The 24,737-nt window shown below is 39.2% G+C and overlaps 2 protein-coding genes across 7 annotated transcripts in view; one reads left to right on the top strand and one right to left on the bottom strand.

The window, feature by feature from the left end:
- Nucleotides 1–6,501, top strand: part of pdxdc1 (pyridoxal-dependent decarboxylase domain containing 1) — a 57,256-nt gene extending 50,755 nt beyond the window's left edge. For all 3 annotated transcript variants that reach the window (XM_069905807.1, XM_069905806.1, XM_069905808.1), the window contains exons 19-23: nucleotides 538–659; nucleotides 2,215–2,307; nucleotides 3,177–3,273; nucleotides 4,861–4,965; nucleotides 5,689–6,501. In XM_069905807.1, the coding sequence (XP_069761908.1) occupies nucleotides 538–659; nucleotides 2,215–2,307; nucleotides 3,177–3,273; nucleotides 4,861–4,965; nucleotides 5,689–5,975 (704 nt within the window). In that variant the 3' untranslated portion in view covers nucleotides 5,976–6,501. The remainder of the gene's footprint in view (nucleotides 1–537; nucleotides 660–2,214; nucleotides 2,308–3,176; nucleotides 3,274–4,860; nucleotides 4,966–5,688) is intronic.
- Nucleotides 4,435–24,737, bottom strand: part of ntan1 (N-terminal asparagine amidase) — a 25,397-nt gene continuing 5,094 nt past the window's right edge. For 2 of the 4 annotated variants that reach the window (XM_069905817.1, XM_069905816.1), the window contains exons 2-10: nucleotides 23,309–23,411; nucleotides 21,726–21,791; nucleotides 20,641–20,749; nucleotides 13,997–14,070; nucleotides 10,181–10,234; nucleotides 8,941–8,994; nucleotides 7,330–7,427; nucleotides 7,129–7,242; nucleotides 4,435–7,030 (exon numbers count right to left, since the gene is read on the bottom strand). In XM_069905817.1, the coding sequence (XP_069761918.1) occupies nucleotides 6,860–7,030; nucleotides 7,129–7,242; nucleotides 7,330–7,427; nucleotides 8,941–8,994; nucleotides 10,181–10,234; nucleotides 13,997–14,070; nucleotides 20,641–20,749; nucleotides 21,726–21,791; nucleotides 23,309–23,411 (843 nt within the window). In that variant the 3' untranslated portion in view covers nucleotides 4,435–6,859. Of the gene's footprint in view, nucleotides 7,031–7,128; nucleotides 7,243–7,329; nucleotides 7,428–8,940; nucleotides 8,995–10,180; nucleotides 10,235–11,621; nucleotides 11,707–13,996; nucleotides 14,071–20,640; nucleotides 20,750–21,725; nucleotides 21,792–23,308; nucleotides 23,412–24,737 lie in introns of those variants that run through there. The other 2 variants (XM_069905815.1, XM_069905818.1) reach the window with 2 other exon arrangements.

The raw sequence follows: 24,737 nt of genomic DNA, 5'->3' as shown, positions 1-24,737 counted from the left end.
TCATACAAGAACACTTTGTTTTAATATTACATCTTTGGACAAGTCCTTTATTTTTGTTCCTTGATAAGGGGCTCAAGCCCGAAACGTTGGTTACCCTTTGCTTCCGATAGACACTGCACAACCTGCCGAGTTTCTCATTCCTGTTTAACTTCCTTATGCAAAATTTCTTCTTCTAACTTCACCATTCTCAATTGAATCCAGTAAATCTTGTTTGGGTGCAATTCTATGTGAAGCAGTGAGCATTTCATTACCTGTAAGCCAAGAAGATAAATAGCAGCAAAAATGGAGCAAGAATCAATGTTACCTAATGTTGCGTCTTTGTAACAAAAATCCCATCATTTATCTACCTTTAAAAATGTTTATCCAAGAATAAATTTTTTTTTAGGTTGGGTGTACCAAAACTGACCAGAGGAAATGTTATTAACATGCGAATTAAACCATTTTATATTATTTGCATCCATTCCTTGTGAAAAAGGAATGGTGGATCCCCTGACTAGCCCATGTCCAAATTTTCATTCTGGTACTTTGAATCTGCAGGGCCTGAATTTGGCGGTGAGAAAAACAGCATTTATATTGGTATGGCAACGGACAATTTAGATGTGCCAGAACTTGTGGAGACCATTGCAGCAACAGGCAAAGAAATAGAGGAAAGCTCAAAGGTTTGTACAACAGATTCATTTGTCCACCAAACTAATTTTGTTTGACAATGTTATTTGTACATTGATGGCTACAGCATTCTTTGGCAATTAGATCAAAAATGCTATCAACATGCATCCTCTTATCAGAATTGTACTGCACAACATACCTGGACCGTTCAATGGCCTCTGCTGCTACCTAGTAATAGCCTTCCCAGGAACTGTGGAAGCTCACCTGATTCATTTGGCCACTAGCCATAGGCATGCCATCTAGTCTTAGGAATCCCCAATTCAACTGCAACCAATACCACTCCAATCCTGCAGAAGTGCGTGGGACCAGGAATGGTATTGTTCAGATGAGTATCTATTCTTCCTAATTTCCTACCAACTGGGCATGTGACCTCCATCTGGACTCAGGCAATTTCAAGCTGGAGGTACCTATGTACTCTCCCTGTGGTACAGGTTTCTTGCTCGTACCAAGCACAATTTCAATGATCTCAAGGAAGAGTGAGCTTCCTCCCAGATGTAACTCTTACTTAAAAACTTAGAAGTATACATAATCTTGAAGTAAAGATGGGCAAAGTGGAGATGCATTCAGTGTCTGACTTCAGGGAGCAGGAAACATTTGCCCCTAGAAGGTAATATATATACATATATAAATAAAAAGTTTTGCTTTTCTCATAAATGGTTCTCAGAAATAGTTTGGATTATAATTGCAAAAATCTGAACTAGAAGCCGGTGCATATTACTCAGGTCCTCAAACCTTTTTAGGATTATGACTGATCTGACAATAACCTCAGGTCCTTATTCCTTTCAACCCCTGGAAATGTTTCCCTCCACCAATTCAGTGCTTATCATGAATTAAACTATACAGGTCTTAAAAATATTCAGACTCTGCTTCCACCGAGATTGACAAAGAATCACCAGCCCTTGAGAGAAATAGTTTTGCACACATCTTGGTTGAATAATTTATATATAATATTTAAATTAAGTACATCCCCTCAACCTGATGCAGTACAATTAAGCAAGTAGCACTGTGGTTTGAGGCTTGATCAAATCCAGTCACGGGAATTGATAGGACCACAAAGCCCAATTTTCCACTGTACTTCTCAATGCGGCTTTTCTTCCTGATACATTGTAATCCGTGAATAACAGCAGCAAACTATGGGAACTGCATGTCGTTCATAAATGGTATATCAGTGACCATTAATTGACAAACCTGTTTAGAGTGCTGGCAATAGAGGGTCACAGTGCTGCACAGGAGTGCAGCAGTGCAATTGGGAAAACAGATTTGGATTTGAATACCTTCCTGTGAGGTGTCATTCATGAAAACTTTACTTATTTCGACAAAGAAGTCAGATGTTACCGTTTTGATTTTTTTTCTTTAAAAGGTGTTATTTTTTAGAGATCGCTGCAAGTATATTCCACTTTCATTTGTTCATGGGCCAGGCTTTTTCTTAATTTTGTACAATTGGTCTGTGGCTTGAGCATAACACCATAATTTAAAAGACTTTGCAAACCTTTTCTCGTTTAAGAAATATTATTTGGATATTAAATGCACCATTTATTTGTCCTGAAGTTATTGGAGAACATGACTGAGATAGTCCGAAAAGGAATTGTTGAAGCAGAACAACAACTGCAAAAAGCCAATGAAGCGAAACTCCTTGAAGAAGTATGTACAAATATTTCTGGTTTAAATGTGTCATAGAAAGGTTTAAAAATTGCAAAAAAAAAACCAAGTTCTCCACATGCCGGTAATCTGAAAGAAAAGCAAAAATTGCTGAAAATACTTGTAGTTTAGACAGCATTTTTTTTTTTGAGGAAGTAATATTGTAAAATCTTTCTCTTAAATATAGCCCTGTCCTGTTGTGTACTTTTTGTTGCATGTCATAATTATTTGTAGTCAAAATTTTAGTTCCCTGGAAAAATCAAAACCTAGTTACGTCAAGTGATTCAATCGTTAAGTCCAGAACTCTGTACAGTGGAAGAACATGGCAAATGTATTGAGCATCTAACATTTAAAAGCCAAAAATATGCACATTTTTACTGTTCACTTCCAGTAAAAGCAATTGGTACAAGAAGAATTCTCTTTTTATTGGTCCAAACCAGCATCCCTGATATAAACACAGTCTCCAAAACAAATTCAGATTTTTTTTTTACTAAAAAATACAATCTTCATTTAGAATGTGTTAAAATGTTCTATGACTGCTTCGGTCTATAGACAATAATGATATTCAGGGAGCTTTGAGGTATATTATTGAAAACAGTTCTGTTTACTTCAGATGAATTTTTTTAGCCAATAGTCTATTTTGCAAGCAAATTAATTATTGCAGCACTTTTGAATCCAATGTTAAAATGTATTTGGTTTTAATGCCATTAACAGTGATTAATGTGAACTGACATTTTAAATGCATCAAGGTCATTAAAAATTGTAGTTTATTGATTTGCACAGTGAAATGACCATCAGTTTTGAGTGAATAGGACCAGATGAATTTTAATAACTCTTTATATTCATCACTTATTATGTCCTACCTTTTGAAGGGTGTTCTGCGGCAGATTCCTGTTGTTGGCTCAGTGCTTAATTGGCTGTCTCCAGTCCAGAGCTCAGTAAAAGGAAGTTCCTTCAATCTTGCAGGAGGTGAGATATCAGTTCTGTTGTAACTATTTTTCTCAATAATACATTTAATGCTTTCACTCAATGTATCAAATACTAGAGCAATTTTAACAATGATTAGCTCTTTTAAATACAAATTGGAAATTGATCCAATGGGAGATGAGGTCTTTGAAACAATCACTCAAGAGGTAATGCTGAACAAACTAGTGGGTGTGCAGGTCAGGAGTCTTAAATATCATTCAACACGAAGATTTGCAATTCTCCGTCACCCCTTGCCTGTGTGAAATGTACTAAAGATGCAGGTAATTCACCTGGTTGCATGTTTTGTGATGAAATTATAAACTGAATTAAAGCTCCATTAACAAGGAGATTTCCATCTATGTGGCAATACCACTTTGCACCAACTGTATCAAAAGACAGCAACAATAATAATTCAGTGTTGGCCTTCATCGCTAGAGGAAGTGAATTCAGGATTAGAGAGGTAATGTTGCAAAAGTATAAGGTACTGGTGAGACCGCACCTGGAGTACTGTGTCCAGTTCTGGTCTCCATATTTGAGGAAGGATATACTGGCTTTGGAGACGGTCCAGAGGAGGTTTACTAGGTTGATCCCTGGGATGAAGGGGTTGACTTATGATGAAAGATTAAATCATCTAGGATTGTACTCGCTCGAGTTCAGAAGAATGAGAGGAGATCTTATAGAAACATATAGGATTATGAAGGGTATGGATAGGATAAATGTAGGAAGGTTTTTTGAGCTGGCTGGGGAAACTAAAACTAGAGGACACAGTCTCAAGATTCGGGGGAGTAGATTTAGGACAGAGATGAGGAAAAATAGTTTTTCCCAGAGAGTAGTGAATGTTTGGAATTCTCTAACCAGGGAAGTGGTTGAGGCTGCTTCATTAAACATATTTAAAATTCGGTTAGATAAATTTTTACATGAGAGAGGAATTAGGGGATATAGGGAGAAGGCAGGTAGGTGGAGTGAGGTCATAAATTAGATTAGCCATGATCGTATTGAATGGCGGAGCAGGCTCGATGGGCCATTTTTGGCCTACTCCTGTTCCTACTTCCTATGTTCCATCGTTAACTGTGGCCCTTCACCAAATTAATGCCATCCCTGTATGTATTATCCTGCATATTTCAAAGTGAGATAAAAATAAAATATTAAAACATTGAGCAAATGTTATTGATACAACAGTGGCACTTTTATTTAGTGGAATTCCAACACACTAAAGACCTTAAGTACAAAAATCTTAATGCACAGTCAATTGTTAAGTTTGAGTACTGTATTGTTTGAAATATTGATATGAAGTTAATGTATGGCTTTTATTATACTCGTAAGTGGAACAAAATCATTAACCACATTTTACCTCAACTTCATCTAGAACAGGAAGTGAAAAAAAGTAAAGATCAACTTTTTAGTTGTTATCCTTCCCCAAGCAACAGCTCTTTCTTTGGAAGTGTTGTGCATGGGTATTTTCCTTCATTAAATGGTTAAGGTATTTTGTTAATTTGGCTAGAAAGCAAATCTTATTTAAACTAACCATGTGATTTTGAACTTTCAAACCATACATTTCTCCATATTCATCACTTCTCACTTTTTTTTCAGGTCTTCTGGAATCAACAGAACCTCTGTATGCAATGAAAGCCCAGACTTCTGGAGGAATCCCACCCACAACACCCACAGTGGATCGGACCAAGCACAAGACACCTGGTATGTTTTAAGTAAAACAAATCTGTAGACACTGTGGCTGAAGTAAAAACACGATGCTGGAGAAACTCAGCTGGTCAAATTATATAGCAATGGTTAAAATACATAATTGACATTTTGAGCTTGAGTCCTTCATCCGCATGTAGTTTTGCTATATAAAGGACACTGTTTGACCTGCTGAGTTTCTCCAGCATTGTGCTTTTACCGGGTGTGTTTTGATTTTCACATTCCTATTTTTTTGATATGTAAAGTTACAGATCTTTACAGATCAAGATTAAATATTTCAGGAAAGTGTCTCTCATCTCTTCCATTAGAGGGATTTTACAATGAAGTTTCTAAAAATCACTGATTCTTGAATTGTTAAAATGAAAAAAAATTTAACTTAAACCACATCTGTACAAATTAAAATGCTACTGCAAACACCCAAGAGTGAGACAACATGAATGGAATGAGAAACATCAAACACTGCAACTAAAAACTGATTTTTCATTTCCTTTTCTTATTAAGAGCCTTTGTCCTGAAACATTAACCCTGGTTCTTTCTACTTCCTGCCTCACCTGCTGAGTGTTTCAAGTTGTTATTTAATCTTGGAAATTAATCAGATATGTTATAGTTTGCAGCAAGTATAGCTTGATATTCATCAGTAATTTAACAAATTAACTCAGAATTGAACAAGTTTCTGGTACAAATTAAGTGTACTACTTAATGCAATTCATGTCTTTGTAGGACAAAAAATGTTCAGAAGGTCTTCCAAGATAGCTGCTTCAGATGTGATTAGTGAAACTTCTTCAGTGAGTCACACAGAGGAAGTAGATGCATCCCAAAACAGACTTGACTTCGAAAATGAAATGCACAAAACTACTGAAGCTACAGTTCAGGGAACTGATGCTTTGGAGCTTCCTTCAGACTGTGAGCCAAAAAACTGTGATACAAAAGGTATCGACATGCAAGAAGTTCAACCAAGCTCTGAACAAGCAAAAACTGAAGAGTTGGAGAAAGGAAGTATTGGATAAAGCGATGTCCTTTTATCAGTAAGACTTCATTTTCAGAAAAAGCACACATGGGATAAGATGGAATCTTTAGGTGAACTGTGCCATAATACTACAATTGAATGCCTTTAATTAGGATTTGCACATGACTGTGACATGACGAGGAAGTTCATGTTTCTTTCCCGCTGCCGATTTGTAATTGAAAATTTGATTTTAAAGTTGATCTCCGGTAGAATCTGGGAAATGGGATAAATCTCAAGTGCAATTGTTCTGTTTATGTAGTGCTAAGATAGACATGGTTCCTTCCTACATTGCCATAGAATGAAGTATGCAATTGTCTGTTCAATGGGATAATTTGTAATTGCTCTAAATAGTAAAATTTTCTTCCTGTTAATTTTGCACCTTGGTGGTTTTGACTTTTAACTGTACCACCCACTCTGTACATCTTAATTTAAATACATTTAAACCCCAGAATTCTAATGTAATTTAAGCTTCAAGCTTTGGATTTTTAGTTGGCCAAAATCAAATAAATGTTTACGTGGAATTCTAATTTACTAGAAAAATAGTTTTGAAGTAATTGATGGGTATCTAATACACATTCTCTGCTGCTTACTTAATGTAGAAGTTTCTGTAAACAACCTGTGAAGGTACAAACAGTTCTGGTGGCAGAATGGAAGTAACAAAGTTCAGGAATCAAGCCGAAGCTACAGAAACAATTTCACAATAGATGTTAACAACAGTAAAAATAAATTAATTTCAACATGGACCTTTGGTAATAACAACAAAAAAGCAACAGCAGTGGATTTTGCAGTATTGTAGTTGATAACTTCTGAAGCCTTATGAGAATTGTTACCTGCGTTCAACTTTTAGGAAGAATCAAAACTTGTTGGCGTAGGCAGCACAAAAAGTTAGGAAGTACGATAGATCCTCTCCCAATACCCCTCTGCAGTTTTTTTGTAGATCCTGGGTTCGCCCTTTGGAAATAATGCCTCTTTTGGATTGGTGCTTAGAAACTGGAAAATGTTTTTCATGTGTTTTACAAAGTGTGGGGGTTCAACTATAGGAGATGTTGAGTAAGACTGTTGAAAAAAAAACATACACAATAAATAAGATGGTTTGGGCTGAAAGTAATTGAATCTGTACATTTTATTACTTTCTGGTAAGCAACTTGCAGTACCTCCAATATCAAATGGTCTGGTTGCTGCAGCCAGAACTCAGCATCCGGAAATGGACTCCACTCGTATGGTTCAATCTGCAACTGTTCCATTTTGACATCGTAAATCGATATCATCTTTAAAGAGAAACCATCCTTCAGTCAGAGATCCCTATTTTACTTTACATAATAAACGACTTGGATTGAACCAAGTATGAAACTTACAGAGCCTCCTAGAAAAGTCCGAGCACCACGAACATCCTCATCTGGACCTTTGTCTGGGAAGGTCGCTCGAAAGATCTCACCAGTTTTTACGTTGATAGCTGAAAGAAAGTTGAACAGGTTGTTAAATTATTTCTTTGATTTTAAACAGCCAAGCGAGCTGGAGAGCATTTAATATCAAAATTAGAAAAAGTAAGCTCTAATGGCACCAGTCACATCACCTATTCCACTACAATTCAATGAAATGGCATCTTCCATCATTCATTTTCACATTACACCAATGAATTTTGGTTGATCAAGAGCATGAAAAAGAAATGATAAATTCAATTTTAAATAAATACTTCCCTTAACACAATGACAATGAGGTTGTCAAGATCCTTAAAACAAGATTGCAGCACATTTGAATCCAATTATTTTTTTAATTAGGAAAGCAGAATGGCAGAACATTCCTCCAAAAAAAAAATCAATATCTGATTCATAAACTAGGTTGTACCAGCTGTGGTGAAACAACCTGGCAATAATGAGTGTGGAATGAAGAGAATGGTTATTTGGGTAAAGGAAGAATTTCACAGCACAAATCTGGTTTTAGTTTGTGGGAGAAAAATATACTGAGTGCCAAATGGTTTGCTGATGCATGTTAAGAGACACAGCATCCAGATGTTACATAGAAATCTACAGGCCCTCAGCCCAGTGTTGTGCCAACCTCATAACCATGATAGAGGAATAGAAGCAGGCCATTTGGCCTGTCGAGTCCATGTCGCCATTCTCCTACCTTCCCACCATAACCTTTGATATCCTGACTATTCAGATACCAATCTCTGCCTTAAATACACTCAACGCCTCCTCAGCCAACCATGGTAGCAAATTCCAGAGGTTCACCACTATGGGTAAAGAAATTCTTCCACATGTTTTAAATGGGCAGCCTTTAATCCTGAAGTTGTGCCTTCTTGTCCTAGACTCCCCTACGATGGGAAACAACATTGCCTCATCTACTCTGACCCAGGCCTTTCAATGTTTGAAGTGTTTCCATGAGGTTTCCCCCTCAAACATTCAATAACCTACTCTAACAACTGACTAGAATTTCCCTATTGCATAACCCTTCATTTTTCCTCAATTCCTTGTCTCTTAAAGGATCCTTTTGTACCTGCCATCACCACCATTGCCGGCAGCACATTCCGCCCTGTTCTTAGTCCCAATCACTTCAAAACTTATCCCCCTTGTGTTAGCTATCTCAGCCCTGGGAAAAAGCCTCTGGCTATCCACACATTCAATGCCTCTGATCACATAACAGACATCTATCAGGACACTCCAAGGAGAAAAGGCCAGGTTCATTAAATCTGTCCTCTTTAAGGCATACTCTCCAATCCAGATATCATCCTTGTAAATCTCCTCTGCACCCTCCTGTAGTGAGGTGACCAGAACTGAATACTATATTTCCATCTGTGATCTAATTAAGGTCTTGTATCGCTGCAACAGTACCTTACGGCTGTTGAACTCAATCTCACGGTTAATGAAGGCTAAAAAAAAACCCAGCAGATACTGTACAGATTAGGAGAATCTGCCATGTAAACATGAAATTGTGGTACAATTGAGAGGAAAATTGCAATAACTTACCTATTCCATATATCACAGGCCAGTGAATATTTTGTTTCATTACATCATTAAGCTCTACCAAAAAAAAATTCAAACGGATCAGTTGACTACTTGTCATTTGAGCATGGACCAGCTCAGAAGTAAATTAGACATCAAAAATTTTGAAACATTAACCTCCATGCAAAATGGCTTTCACAACTTCAGGAGAATGAACTGCACAATAAATAATATATTCTGAACTATAGCCACTCTATAAATGTCGATAAAGAATCAGCTAACAATTTGTACATTGCAATCCGCCACAAGGATTTCTTGCTTTTGTTCCTGGGAATAAATAAAGGGCATAATATTGACCAAGAACTGGCATGTAACATAGGAGACACAGGTGGAAGTTGGATGGTGCAAATAATACTGGACAATTTTGTTTCAGAAACACTTTTGGGCTGATCACACCTTAAAATTTCCCATCACATACTTTTTTTTTATAGATACAATCTGTTTTTGTGATTTCCTGTCACATTTTAAGTCTACTTCAAGCATATTAAACCACGAAATGCAGCATGTCATTGAAAACTCCTTTTGTGCATTCATTGTGCACTTGGACGTCTTCCCTGCGGACCTTAGTGCTGTCAGTGACGAACATGGTGAAAGGTTTCACCAGGACATTGTAACCGGGCAAAAGCAGTGTCAGAGGAACTGGGATCCATCAATACTGGCCAACTATTGTTGGACACTGACACAAGAGGCATCAGATGCTGAGTACAAATAAAAATCAGCAAAACATTTTTTGGTCAGTTGAACTAACGCAATATGCCAGTATCATCAAGTGAGTAAACACGTTAAATTCAATAAACTTTAATGTTTCTCTGACTTCCTACGTGATTAAAAACAAATTTGAAATCATCTTTTGTGTTCCTTTTTTTTCAGGAGGCAAACATTTTGAAAAATATTATTGTCCAGTGTAATCGTTGCATCAAAATAAGACTCATGGCTCAATCGTAATTGACAACAGCCAAATGAGATGCAGTGGAATTCATGGCTACTGCAGGGCCAAAAGAAATTTTGAAACACGACAATGCAGTTTGATTCGTACACAAGGAGGTCAAATGACCTTTTGCAGATATCAAAAGGTTATTTACATTTTTACATTAAAACTAGAAATTCTTAAATCCTGTTTGGATAATTATTTTGGCAGTTAAAAAGTTTAATTCACAATAATCAAATTCCAATTCACTGTTCAAAAAGCTAAAATAAACGTTACCTGTTACACAGTAGGTTTCCAAATGCATGTTCTCTGATTGAATACTGAAAGCTTCTACAAAGGAATGCAACAATTAAACATATTTGATCATCAGTTTTCTTTTGGTGCATTGATAAATCTGGAGACAGTTTAAGATCAGTTCCCCTTCACATCGACAAGAAATTTTGAGAATATGCGATTCTAAAAACAAATTCTCTGACAGAAGAATGAATTCTGACAAATTGGCCAAGTATGGCAGCTGCATTGCACGATGGTTCGGACTGAAGGCTGTGTTGCTGCAGAGGCTGTGGGAGTACTGGAGGCAAGTCCCCCCCTGGGTCATTCAGTGACCCAGGGGGGACTTGCTTTCGCTTCTATTTCTCTGGCTGTGAGGGGCAGTAGTGCAACAAGTTTTTCTAATGAAAGTAGCTGAATCATACACATCAGAAATTAGCTAACATATGAAACAGCAAGAGGCCATTAGGTCCATGGTGGCTCCACCAGGGCAATCTCAGATATTATTAATTCATCTTATTCTCTTTCACATGCCCTCATCAATTCTACTTGGTTCCTTTGTCACTTGCCCATGTTGCAGTTGTTAAGCACTGTTGGAAGAAACTGGAGCACACAGTAGAAGCACATGGTCTCATTGGAGAAGGTGCAAGTTAGCAGCACGAGGTCAGGATGATACCACCCATTAGCTCCCCAATTTTCTTACTGCCCACATACACAAGGGAACATTTGCATTGGCCAACTAATCTATTAGAATATATTCTTCAGATATGGGAGGAAACTTAAGCATCTTATCACTAAACAAAAACCCTTCAAATACAGCACTGAAGGTCAAATGTCAACATTTTCCAGGACCCCAACACTCCCTATGGAATATCCACTCATTGGTTCTCCTCTTTTCCCAGAATTGTTCATTCCCTGCTCCTATCTTAAGTGCCAGTTTCTCCCATTTTCCCCAAATAATCCCTGTTTTCTTTTTCTTCTTGATTATTCTCACTGACAACCAAAGCTCATTATTCTTTATAAATCATACCTTGCCTCCCCCACTCCAAAAATGTGCCACTTCCCTTGACTCCTTCCTCTTAACTGGCAGATCCCTCACTTCCATCTGTGGAGTGTCAGCACCCCTCAAGTGTCAGCACCTGTGTGGGACTTTGGAACATTTTCCAGAGTGATAAGTGTGTTGGAAAAAAAAAAATTATATATATATATATATATTGCTGAAGCAGACGATAATATACACCAGACAATGCCTTTGCCCAGCAGCAATATTTCTTCATCAACTTCCACTGTCTGGTTAGTTATTTAAAGACTTGGATTCAGACATTACTCGCCTTAGATGAAGTTGGCTGGGATAGGATGACTTCTACAATACCTTCAAAGGTACCTTTTCATAAATTTCCCTGACATAGCCAATTTTTTTTTTTACTCCCAATTGCAGAAATACAACCTTTCTCTTGATATGTTTACATAGAGGGTCAATTTCTGTTTTCCAGCATTTTCTGTGGTCCGGCAATGGTCAGGTCCCAACGTCACTGCATTAAGAGGTACAACAACTTGTATTCATAAAGCACGATTAACAGATGCCCATCTGTTAGATCTAACAAAACTTGCATCAAAATCACCTTACAATGGGCAAGTAAAAGCTTGATCAAATGCTTTTAAGGTGGCTAACATGTCCAAAGTCAAACTATCTTGTATCTATGCAGATATATCTCCTTCTTGTGATAAATACAATAATGGAGATGTTTCATTAATTTATTTGTTTTGGACATGTCTAGAGAAATATTGGAATTAAGTATTTCAAACTTTCTCTGCACTTTTAAAGTTAATTTTAAACCTAATCCCTTAACTTCCTTATTTGGTACTGTTGGAGAGAGTTTCACAAATTTAACAGCATCTGAGCTGCATGCATTAGCTTTTATTTCTTTTATGGCCAGGCAGGCGTTGTTGTTCAGATGGAAGGATGTCACCCTGCCTGATGACGCTCAATTGTACTTGACGACATGTCATGTTTAAATTTAGAGAAGATTAGGTGCTCAATCTCCGATTTGAATTCAAATTTTCAAACTCCGTGGGGACCCTTGTTGAATTACTTTCACAATCTTTGATTTGTTATGAAGGTATAACTGTTAACTAATGAGGTATTTATTGCTCTGATAAGAATTTATTTTGCCGAACAGCTTCTTTCTTGGTCGTGGGTTTAGATATTTTTTAATAAGATCTATTTGTCTCTGGATTAAGGGCTTCCTGATGAACTACTCCCAGGCTGTTAAAATTGGCACTCATCTCTCCTCCACCCTTTTACTCAGTACTAGCTCCCCACAAAGGTTGCGAGTTCCATCCTCTACTCTCTTTCTACCCACGATTGAGCCTCCACATATTCTACCAGCACCATCATCAAGTCTACGGACGATACAACTGTGATTGGACTGGTTTCAAGAGGAGACGGGACAACTTACAGCGATGAAGTCCAAAGACTGACAGTGTGGTGGTCAGAGAACAATCTCAGAGAACAATCTCGTCTTGAACTCAAAAAAAAAATCATTGGAGACTTTGGGAGGAACAGAATAGATCCAGACCCATTTATACATCGATGGGGACTGTGCTCTCAGGTTTCTGGATACACACTTTGCTGAAGGTCTCTCTTGGACTATCAATACCATCACAGTAGTTAAAAAGGCACAACGACGACTCCATCCCCTGCAGGAGACACTGCTGGTGTCTTTTTTAATCACTGCTCCGACAAGAGTGTACTGACCTACTGCATTCAGACGTGGTTTGCCAGCTGCTCGACAGCAGACAAGAGGGACCTCAGAGGGTCATCAATATGGCCCAGAAAAAAAATATAAATAAATAAATAGATAGATAAATAGATAAATAAATAAATAAAATGAAAATATGGCCCAGAAGATTATCAGCTGTGCACTGCCCTTTTTTGTAGGATTTATACAGATTATTCAGATCCTGAATGACCCTGACCACCCGAGGAATCATCGTTCTGAACTGATGCCCTCCAGTAGATATTTTAGGTCCATTAAATCACAGAGAAACAGACTGAAAAAGTTTTTATCCCAGAGCTGTACATGAACTGAACGCCGCCAAGCATTGACTATTGCATTGTTATTTTTGTATTTTATTTGTTTGATGTAAATGTCAGGATGTGCACTCAATTTCGTTGTACTCATGCAATGACAATAAAAGGTCATCTTATCTTAATAAAATATTAAGACAACATAATTTGTTTGATTGAAAATGTGGGGTACCTTGAACGATATGATTTAAGTGCAATGCATCTTTTTGACTTTCAACATCTATCCTTATGTACTCAATTATTTTGACGTGTAATTTCAATGTTAATAAAAATATTGAAAAAGAAAAGTTTTTAAGGAAGTTGTTAAAGGAAGAGGAATCCAGAGGTTTGAGCATAGATGGTAGAAGATAGCCAAAAACTGAACCACCAAGGAAAGTGGAATACCATAAGAGATTAAAACTGGTTGTGGGAATAGAGTTACAGAAATGGAAAGGCACTTAAAAAAAAAATCAAATCAATTCTATTCCCCAAGGAAATAAGGGCAGTCACTTGGAAACGTTATTTCTTAGTGATAGTTGGGCCCTTGAAACAAAAAAGTAATTGTGATACAAAGGGGAAGGGTAAAAATGACATGAGGTAACTGCCAAACTATTGGCAGAGTTTATTCTACATTAATTTTGGTTTCCCTTTCACATTTTCTATCACCCATGTTCTCATGCTGTATCTTGTAGAACTCCAAGCATGTCAAATGACAAAGTGTTTTTGTAATAACTTAATAGATTAAAACTTACCAAGCAGTTCTCGAGTGAGTCTGTGAGACAGCAAGTACTGGTCAAGAAATCCTCCAACGAGGTGAACTTCATATCTAAAACACAGAATTGTACACCAATTTTAGGAGGAGATGCTCAACTAGATGAGAAAATCATGTAGATTAATTAAAGCATTTTTTCCCAATTACAGCACCTTCTGAGACAAAGGTCCCAAGAGGAGACTGGGAACCATACATCTCAGAATAAATATTGGGGATATTGGCCAGTCCTGGTGATGTTTGGCCTTTATCTTTAACTGGGAGATTCCAACCACTTTCCAAATTAGAATCTCCTCAATTACAATCCAAAACATTGCAGATCTGAAAACACTGAAATAAACAAGAAAAAATGCTCAGCATGTTGGGAGCATCCAAGGAGGAAAAAGCATGTTTATTGTTTCAAGTTAAAGGAGTACCATCAGAACTGTGAACATTAGTTGCAGGGAAAGTGTGGAGGGATGGACAGAGCAAAGGTTTGGCCAGTGAACAGCAAAAGGAGTATCTGGATGAAGTTCAAGTAGAGGTTATTAATGGAATTTGAAGTTATCAGAAGGGAAGAAAAGTAGGGGCGGTGACCACAGTGGCAGACCAGCAAGGGGCTCTGTTAGGTCTGCTTTGTTCAAGAACGAGTGAGTCAGACACCAGACTGAGTCGAAATGAAGGTTCTTTATTACCGGATTGTAACACTTACAACTAACAGTGTTAGTTGGAGAAGGCGCATTCTCCTGATATCAGCAAGTGGTGTTTTTTTATACCTCAGGACACGCACTTAGTAAATTATCATACCATTACACTGTCCAATGAATAAGCTGTTGCTACCCTTCACTGTTAGTCTGCTGCTCATCATCTTGTTAGTGCCAAGCTTATCTTGAGTGTACAAGGTCACATCTGCATTCTGTTACTCCTTAGTACTTCTCTGGTCCCATCTCATGATGTTTTTACCTTACAGCTCCCAGGCCTGAAGAACACACAGGCAGCGGGCAGGTGGTGACTCAAGGCTAGGTACCCACACAGGCTGCGGGCACCTGCAGTCAAAGGACTCGCACCAGGCTGCTGGATTCTGGCTGAAGGTATCAGAACCAGGATACGAGAGGCTTCCTCATCATGTGCTCAGGTTGTCGATGGTTCGGACTGAAGACTGTGTTGCTGCAGAGGCTGTGGGAGTACTGGAGGCAAAGCCATGGTCATTCAGTGACCCTGGGTGGGGGGGTGAGGACTCACTTTTGCTTGTATTTCTCTGGCTGTAAGGGGAAGTGGGCAATTTTTGCTGATAGCAAATCTTTGTCTGCCTTACAGTACTCTAAAGAAAACCGTGTAATACCGAAGTTTCTGTTTTATTACATGATAATAAAATTATCTTGAAAACTGAAAGTGCAACACAGAAGATTGCGCGCGAGTAGAAGAATCAATAAATGCATGGCTGAGGGGGTTTTAATTTCTAAATGATTGGGGCTGCATCTGGGGGAAAGTGAGATGGTCGACAAGCTGGCAGATTTGCTCCTGAACTATCTGAAGGTTTGCTTGTGCTTTGATTTGAAGGACAGTTAAAACTAGTTCGACAAAGAAAATAGGCCATTGGATACAGTGCAGGGGTGGTGCTGCAGTGAAGCATTGAAAGGAAACAGTCACTCCATGAGGAGGAGAAAATAAGGGTGAAATAAGTTCATTGAGAGGAAGACATTTGTTTCAAATACAAAGAATCTGTCTTGTAAGGCAGGTGGAGCTTTGATCAACAAATGGTAATATATTACTGAGATGACAGAAGTGGGAACTCAACATTACAGGATAGTCAAACATGACAACCGGATGTAAAAGATGATTGGCACTGCAATGCTAAATAATCCATTACTGCAGTAATGAGGGAGGATGTCTCAGAAAGCTCTTCAAATAAAGGCACAAGAGTAGAACAGGAATCAGAAGGGATCAATTGCTTAGCTGGCGGGATACTAAAGAGTCAGCACGAGAGGAGAACAAATACAGTAAAACTCTCATTATCCGGCTCCTCTGGGGACTGGTAGATGCCAGATAAGTGAATTTGCCGGTTGCCTGAGATTGGGTGTTGCATGGATTCACAAACTGACTACTAAGGGGCGCCAATTTTAAACTTTTGGGCTTTTTTTAAAACCTATTTTCCGCAATTTCTTTTGCCAGTTGCTTGAATTCCGGATAATGGGAATTCTACTGTAAGCTAATTTAATTATATAATCTATGACAATCATATTTAAATGCATATTTAACAAGTTAATCTAAAAAAAAATAATTAAAAAAAGAAAATCTGAAAATGAAAAAACCCCTAATGGAAACGTGATTTGAACAGAACATTTTCAGATGAAGATTGATACTCTGCTTTTAATTTAATTAATGTTTCCTCATTTTGTGCAAGACATTGTTTATTACAATTTTAGGTGTTAGGTAGAATGCGTATGTCCAAACTCAAAGTATCTAATTCTTATGCAGATGTTGATCCACTATGTGAGAAATGTAAAATTTTTGAAACTTCACCTTTTGGGAGTGCCCCAATTTAGGAAACCTTTGGGAAAATATTTTGCAAATTTTATCAACGATTTTTAAAGATGAAAATAGAACCATGCCCTTTAATTTGCTTTGTTTGGTTTTTATCCTTGCAAACCGGATATACCTCTGTCTGCAACCCAGGAGAAAGTTTTAGCCTTTATCATGTTGATAGCCAGACGAGCAATCTTAATGAAATGGAAAGATGAACCTTCATCTACTCATATACAGTGTTTATATTATGTTATGTCCTATTTAAGCTTGGAGAAAATTTGATACAACATTAAAGATAGAAAGTTTCCATTTGATAAGATGTGGGGCCCATTCATGATGGGAAGATTTAAGAAATTTGGAAGTTCCGGAGATTCTCTGTCTCGTGTTCGAAGGTTGCTAATTGATCCGCTACTTTACAATGTTTTCTGTTATCCTTGATTAGAGAGAGGGGATAGATTGGAATGGAATACTTCAAGAGCACCCAGGTGATTTTTTTGAGTTAGTACATAGGTAGTCCAATGAGAGGAGGGCAGCATTGGATCAAATCATTGGACATTTCATAGTTGGAGTGTCAGCAAAGGAAGGTTTCACAGACAGTGACCGTAACTCTGTTTCAAGGTAATTATGGAAAGGGGCAAGAGTGACCAAGAAATTAAGATCCTGAATTAGGATGAGGTGGGGGCAATGGGATGGGAAGGCCAATTTCATTACAATAATGTAGGTCCTGGCAAACCACTACCTGCAAATAATGGTTTGCCAGGACCAACACTATCCAGAGTGGAAAAATGCATAACATGTGAAATGGGTGCAAGTTCTGGACCAATATACACCCCTCATGGGTGAAAGGAAATGATAACAGCATTCAGCCTGACCTTCAGTGTTTTTAAAGCATCTTTTTATTTCAGATTTCCAGTATCCGCGGGTTTTTTTATTGTTTTTGGCTCCCAGGCAGCAAGGGAGGAGGAGGCAAAAGGCCAAGTCCTGCTGTTGCACAGGGAGGAATTGCGAGCTCAGAGGTTGGAGATGAAAGAGTGAACCAGAGCATCCTGAAAGGACTGGTCCATTCGAAATGCTAAAAGGGAGGAGACATGTCTGATGGGTGGCAGAACCTTGCAGATCAAAAAAAAAACAAGATTCTTCTTATTGTCATGCAATAAAACAGAACATCTGACATAACAGAAAATTTCCTTTAGTTTGTTAGGCAAATAGTCTCCATTAGTATTGTCTGGTGCCCCTTGCAGTAGGAGAAAGAGTAGCAAAAGAAATTAAGTTGAATGTGAAAGCAAGTGGGATGGAAAGCAAGGTCAATGGGAGCCTTGTTATTAGTGCACACAAACTCTTGTGTCTATTGTACATGAGATCCTTGTGCTGATGAAGCGACCTATGCCCTCACATCTCTTTCCACAAATGCTGCCTGACCTGGTGAGCGTTTCTAACATGCTGTTTTTATTTCTCATTTCCAGAACCTCGCTATTGTTCTGAACAGGCCAAGGGTTAACATGGCTCAATGAAACTCGTATCAGAAGCATGGGTAAAAAGAGCAGACGTGATGGAGAATGGAAAGAGAGTCCTAGGAAACTGGGCCAGCGATCTGGGCTGGGTTTGAGTCCCACACTCCCTGCAAAGAGTTTGTATGTTCTCCCCGTGTCTGCATAGGTTTTCCCCAGAGGCTCTGGTTTCCTCCCACCCTTTGAAATGTACTGGGGGGTTGTAGATAAATTGGGTGTACTTAATGGCATGGGTTCATGACTTGAAATGGTCTGCTGCAGTGCTGTATGTCTAAATTTAAAGGTAAGAGTTGTGAAAGTGGTACAAATCACCAAAGTTGACAAACTACTTGATTTTGGCTTGAGACCATAAAGCAGCATTGTATCAATAGAGAGATTAATGCAACATAAAACCAGGCAAGGGTGTCCTCCCCCAGTAGGACCTGAACAAGGACTGTTGCACATCTCCCACACAGAAAAGTGAGTGAAAGTAAAGGAGAGCTTGTTCAATGTGAGAAAAAGTTTAGCCAGAAAAGTCCATTGTTTATCTTTTCTTAATAAATCCAGTTTTGTCAAGTTTTACTATTTTTGGTACACAGACAGCCAATCTGTTTGCTCATAGTTTTGCTATGATCTGATTCCACCTGCATTGAATTCGCCCATCGTTATTGAATGAAGATCTACCAGGACCAATGCCTGAAGAGGGCGCACAAAATCAGTGAACCGGTGCGGACTCGAAAGACCAAAAATGTTTCCGCTCCGTAAATGGTTATATGGTTAACTCAGTCTTCCCTAACAAGGATGGAGTAGCACTGTCATCCACACATATAGACTACTCGGCCATACAAACCAACCTTATGTGCCTATTGTGCAAACGCAATACCCATTGCAATCTGATAAATGAATGCATTTATGCTGTACTGCATTACTGCTGCGTTTGCAAGGACAAAACCAACTAAAATGAGAGGACATACAAAATTAAATTTTAAAAAAGCCTCCAATATATGAAAAAGTAGTTTGCAGGGCAATCTGACTCGTGAACATACTTTGGACCTTTTAAAATCACACCACAATTCCCCACAAGAGATGAAAACAAAATTCTGAAACATAATCTCAGAATAATGGCCATTTAAGGAAACACAAATGTGTGGGAAAAACATTTGGATATCAGCCAGTCCTAGTGAAGATCGGCTTCTGACTTTGAGGGACCACATTACAAGCATTCCCAGCTCTTCCCTGATTAAATTGCAGCATTACCTCTCCTGAACAACAATACAGGCACTGGAAATCTAAAATACAATAGAGAGAGAGAGAGAGAGGCCAAAATGCACAGCAGGTCAAGGAGCACCAAACTGCAATGTTCCCGTTTTGCCACATGACTGCTTCTAAACTGTACAATATGAGCAGGTAGATAAAGAATTTAAAATTATTTTTTAAAACGTGTAAAGCTGACCTCATTTATATAAATTGGGTCAGTTTTATGCAAACCTACAGTTCCCAAACAGCATTTTAATGGAAATATCAACAATCTGAAGCTTTAGCTGTATTACGATTTGGAAGAGGAGACAGAGTGTAGTATATTTAAGTTTACTGATGACACTAAATTGAAAAGCATACAGATAGGTTAAGCAAGTCGGCAAGGGTCTGGCAGATGGAGTACAATGTTGGAAAATGCGAGGTTATTCACTTTGGGAGGAAAAATGGAAGATCAGATTATTACCCTATTTAAATGGCAAGCGATTGCAGTATGCTGTCGTACAGAAGGACTTGGGAGTGCTTGTGCATGTATTACAAAAGGTTAGTTTGTATGAAGATAAATTGAATGTTGGCCTTCATTGCTAGAGGGATTGAATTTAAGAGCAGGGAGGATCTGCTGCAACTGTACAAGGTCCTGGTGAGGCCACATTGAGAGAACTGTGTGAAGATCAGCTCTGGTCTCCTAACTTGAGGAAGGATGTACTGGTTTTGGAGGCAGTGCAGAGAAGGCTCACCAGGTTGATTCCAGAGATGAGGGGGTTATGAGGAGAGGTCGAGTCGTCTGGGACTGTACTCGGTGGTATTTAGGGGATCTTATAAAAATGTATAAAATTATGGAAGGCACAGATAGGATAGAGGGAGGCAAGTTGTTTCCAATGGTAGGGGAAAGACAAGAACTAGGGAACATCACCTCAAGATTCAGGGGAGTAGATTTAGGATGGAGATGAGGAGGAACTGCTTTTCCCCGGAGTTGGCGATACTATGAAATTTGCTGCTCATTGAAGCAGTGAAGGCGACCTCAGTAAATATAATTAAGAGAAAGTGGAATAGATTTTTCCGTAGGAGGGGAATGAAGGGATTACGGGGAAAAGGCAGGTAGGTAGAGATGAGCCCATCGTCAGATCATTCATGACCTTATTGAATGGTGGAGCAGACTCAAATGGGCCAGATGGCCGACTCCTATTTCTTATCCCTCTCAATGGATGCTGCCTGCTCTGCAGAATGTCTCCAGCACTGTTTTTATTCCAGACTGTCAGCATCTGCAGGATACCTTTTGCCTCTCAATAACAATGTTTTCAGACTGACCTCTCAGATTAGGTCCCTATTGCTGCGAATTCAAGGTTTTATTATCATCAGCTTTCATTTGGCGAGACCTTACCTTCCATTACTGCATCCATCTGACAAGGACTTGACAGCACTTAACATTTTGGCCACAGCCACTGCTGTATCTGACCCATCACAGTGTCCCAATGCTGTAGCTCCACTCCCTAAAATGCCACAAGAACATGATAAATAAGAATAGGCCAGATGGCCACCCAGCCTGCCTCACCAATCACCCATTGGTCAAATGTCTAACCATCCCAGCCTTGAATATACCCCAATATTCAGCTTTCACAGCTCTCCGCAAAGTAAAACCAGGGGCTCAGTCTCTAGCGGTTCCGAGATCCAGATTCCATCACAAGAGAAAGCAGGCCTCCCAGTCAATCTAACTCAGAATACAACAATCTCTCAATCCCCCTCAACCCCAATGAGCGTTCCCCTAACCTGCTAAACCTTTCTTCATAGGACACCTTTATCCCAGAAATCAACAGTGAATCTTCTCAAAACCCCCTTCATCAGCAATCAAATAAAACAAAAAATATGCACAGAAAGTACTCCAGTGTCTGACCAACACCCTGCATTGCTATTTTCACCTTTCATCCCTTTCCACAACGGCTAACTATCTTCTTGCCCTCCTGCAAGTTAGGTTTCCATCTAAACCACGTCCTACCTTCCAAAACCTTCTCAGTGGACAACCTCAGATTTCCACACACCATATTGCGTCTGTACATTCTTTAAATCTATCCCTTTGTAGTCTTGGCCTTTAATGTTCTTATTTCAAAAGGGATCGGGGATATGGAAGGAAAGAGGAACCTGGACGGGGAACGGAAGGTGGATCAGCGGATCATCCCGCATGGTCATATCGAACAGCAGTGCAGGCTCAAAGAGCTGAAAGACCTACTCGTGCTCCCATTTTATTTCTCCGCTCTCCTCCCAACTCCTTGCGTCATCAGCAAACGTGGTTACAATACACTCAGTTGTAACCCGTTCCCTGTGGCGCCATATTAAGGTGCAGCTTGCCAACCATTTTTCTCAAAATCTAATCCTCTAGCCATGATGATATATTGCTGAGAACGTCACAAATCTAATTATCACAAACACATTGTACAACAGTCCTGTTGAGTCACCATCATCTCTCATTACCTGTGTGTCGCAGAACCACCAAATGGCAAGTAGTTGCATCTTCAGTTCCAAGTATAGATACAGAACCTGTAGTCAAAAGTATATGGAGGATACATCAAGATCTTTCCTTCACACTACAGAACATGTGGAACTCTTAAATAGCTGTGTTTTTTTTTTAATTTTAGCAGTGGTTAAAACTCCACCTTTAAATCCAATAGAACAAATCTCCACTGCAGTAGACAAGTGGTGGAGAAATTCAGCAGGTCTCTCCTATTCAGTAAAGTCCAGAGTAGCTTGCCAGAATTTTGAATCACAACATTAAAGTAAAACAGAGCTACAGAAAATGTCAAAAACTTACCATGCAGAAATGGCAAGTAATTAGGATGGAAAATGTGATTCAAGCCTTAATTGCAAATGGGAATTAAGCATTAAAATAGCTGTGTTTATAATTAATCCTGTACAAACCAAGTGAAACCTGTACAGAATTAAGAAGCATTGCACACAATTTGGTCTCCTTATTGCAGTGAAGGCAAGGTTCACTGGATGGAATCCTTGGATTGTCTGAAAATTGGACACAGTCAGTGGAGATTATAAAAACAGCAGGTAATTTAATTCAAATGTAGATTCGATAGATGCCGAGAGGACGTTTCCCCTCATTGGGGAAGTTAAAACTATGGGTCAGTTTCAAAAATAGCTGTCACTCCATTAACATTGAAAGAAGGAAGAATTTCTTCATTCAGAGAGTCAAAACTCTGAAATTCTCTACCTGAGTGCAGAGGAAGTTGAATTATTGCATATATTTTAAGGATTAATACTTAGGCTGTGCAGGTTTCAGGGGCTCTGGGAGCAGAGAGTTAATCTTTCTGGTGCTTCATACGAGGCCCTTGCCCTTTCCTTTCAGTAAAGGAGTAGAATTCAACCTCCAAGGGTACACAAATGCAAGCATTGTCTGTGCATTATAAATCAAAGAGAGAGGTTGGAATAATTATTTTCTGAAGTGGGACCAATGAAGGCTAAACAGTTTTCTTTCGTTCTGTCAATTTACTCTAACGGGGAACTTGTTGGGGGGGGGGGGCAAGCTGTTGTCCTCTCTAACATTGTGAAGGGAATTGAATACAGAATAAGAATGAATAAAAACAGTATTAGATGTAAATATTAGCCAAAGAGTATTTTCATATCAAACTTAATGAGCAAATGTGACTCAGTGCTGCAAAGAGTGTCCTGGTTGGTGCAACACTGTTACGACCCCAGCGATCAGGACCAGAGTTTGAGTCCCATGCTGTCTGTAAGGAGTTTGTACGTTCTCCCGTGTCTGCGTGGGCCTCTTCCAGGTGTTCCGGTTTCCTCCCACCTTTCAAAATAGACCAGGTGTTGTAGGTCAATTGGGCAGCAGGGGCTTGTGGGACGAAAGGGCCTGTTACTGTGCTGCATGTCTAACGATATTTAAAAAATAACCCTAGTAATGGATCAAGCTCGGGTTGGGAAAAAAAAATATGAAATCAATTACATCTGATTCTTGAAGTAAATTGGAGAATCTGCACGGTCAAGTATACTCCTGCAGTTCCTGCAACTCTCTTTGAAGAGTGAAATGCAAGGATACTTACCATCCTGAGGAAGTGTTACTGCAAATTCCCTTTGCTGAATATATAAAAGATCTCTAGGGTCCACCTTGACAGCTGGCTTCGATTTCAAAGCTTCTGCACCTTCCTGCACGAAATAGAAGTGTTAGATTCTGCTAAAAGAAATAATATATTTACCTTAGACAAAACTGTTTCATTTCTTGTCATCCAGTCAAGATGTTAATTTCTCAATAAAAATTACTAGAGGCATTATCTAAAGTGCAATTTTTCAGAAACTGCAGATATCGGCGCTCAACCACAACAAATCTTCCACTTTTGGGGTCTCTGGCTTCCATCTCATCTTTTACCAGGATCTTAGATCTTCCCCACACCTCGTCCTGCATGCAGACTCAACTAATTCTACAGCAGAATCCACAAACCAAAGAATCACTTATCCATGCTGGAATTGTAACATGATTTATTGAAATTAAAATGCATAAGTCACTAAGAGAGCAGATGCTCAACCTTTTGTGCTCATTTTGAAAAGGAGAATTCAACTATCCCTGTGAGAATCCCTGCAGATACCTGTTTCAGAGGCCAATGTCTGAACATCTCTCAAGAGGGTGAACCCTAGCAAGGCATCAGGCCCTGACGGCATACCCGGGCAGGGTACTGAAACTCTGTGCCAATCAACTAGCTGGTGTTTTCACGGGCATTTTCAATCTCTCACTGCTGCAGTCAGAGGTTCCCACCTGCTTCAAAAGGTCATCAATCACCCCGGTTCCCAAGAAGAGTAGAGTGGGCTGCCTCAATGACTATCGCCCAGTAGCAGACATTGCTGGAACGAAATGCTTTGAGAGTTTTGTCACAGCCAGAATCAACTACCTAAGCAAAGACTTAGACCCACTGCAATTTTCCTACCACCAACATTGTTCTACAGCAGATGGAATCTCTCTGGCTGCTTTGTGTGGAGGAAACGTAGCCTCCCTGCTGTCTGGAATGTATGTATTGCGGGTGGTCACGTGTCCTCCCTGACTGAAACTTATTCAGAAGTCATATCACCTTTCAATCTAGGTTGGACTCCGGCTATCCATTAGTGCATCACCCATTACCCATTGGCTAATTTAAAATCCCCTAGATTCATTATTGCTTGAAGAACAGATTAACACTGTATACAACACCAATTCTTTCTCTCTGGCCTCGTGATCAAAGCCCCAGTCACCACTCCACACCAAGTCGCTACTGTGGACGTCATTGGAAGTGTCACGGGTAAGGTGTGCACTATACTGATGCTGAGCCATAGTATTACGATAGATCAATACTTGCAGAGAGCCAAACACCCATTGGTACAGGGAACCTGGTGTATACAAGAGTCCCTGTTTACAGTGTATGTACTCAAGCGTGTGAGCGTGTCGAATATAGTTTCACTATTGCAGGAGTCCAACCTAGGTTCAAGGTGAATGTCTATATTGTT

Source organism: Narcine bancroftii, chromosome 12, assembly GCF_036971445.1.
Source record: "Narcine bancroftii isolate sNarBan1 chromosome 12, sNarBan1.hap1, whole genome shotgun sequence".
In the NCBI taxonomy this organism is placed as follows: Eukaryota; Metazoa; Chordata; class Chondrichthyes; order Torpediniformes; family Narcinidae; genus Narcine; species Narcine bancroftii.
This window is presented reverse-complemented; position numbering and strand designations above follow the sequence as displayed.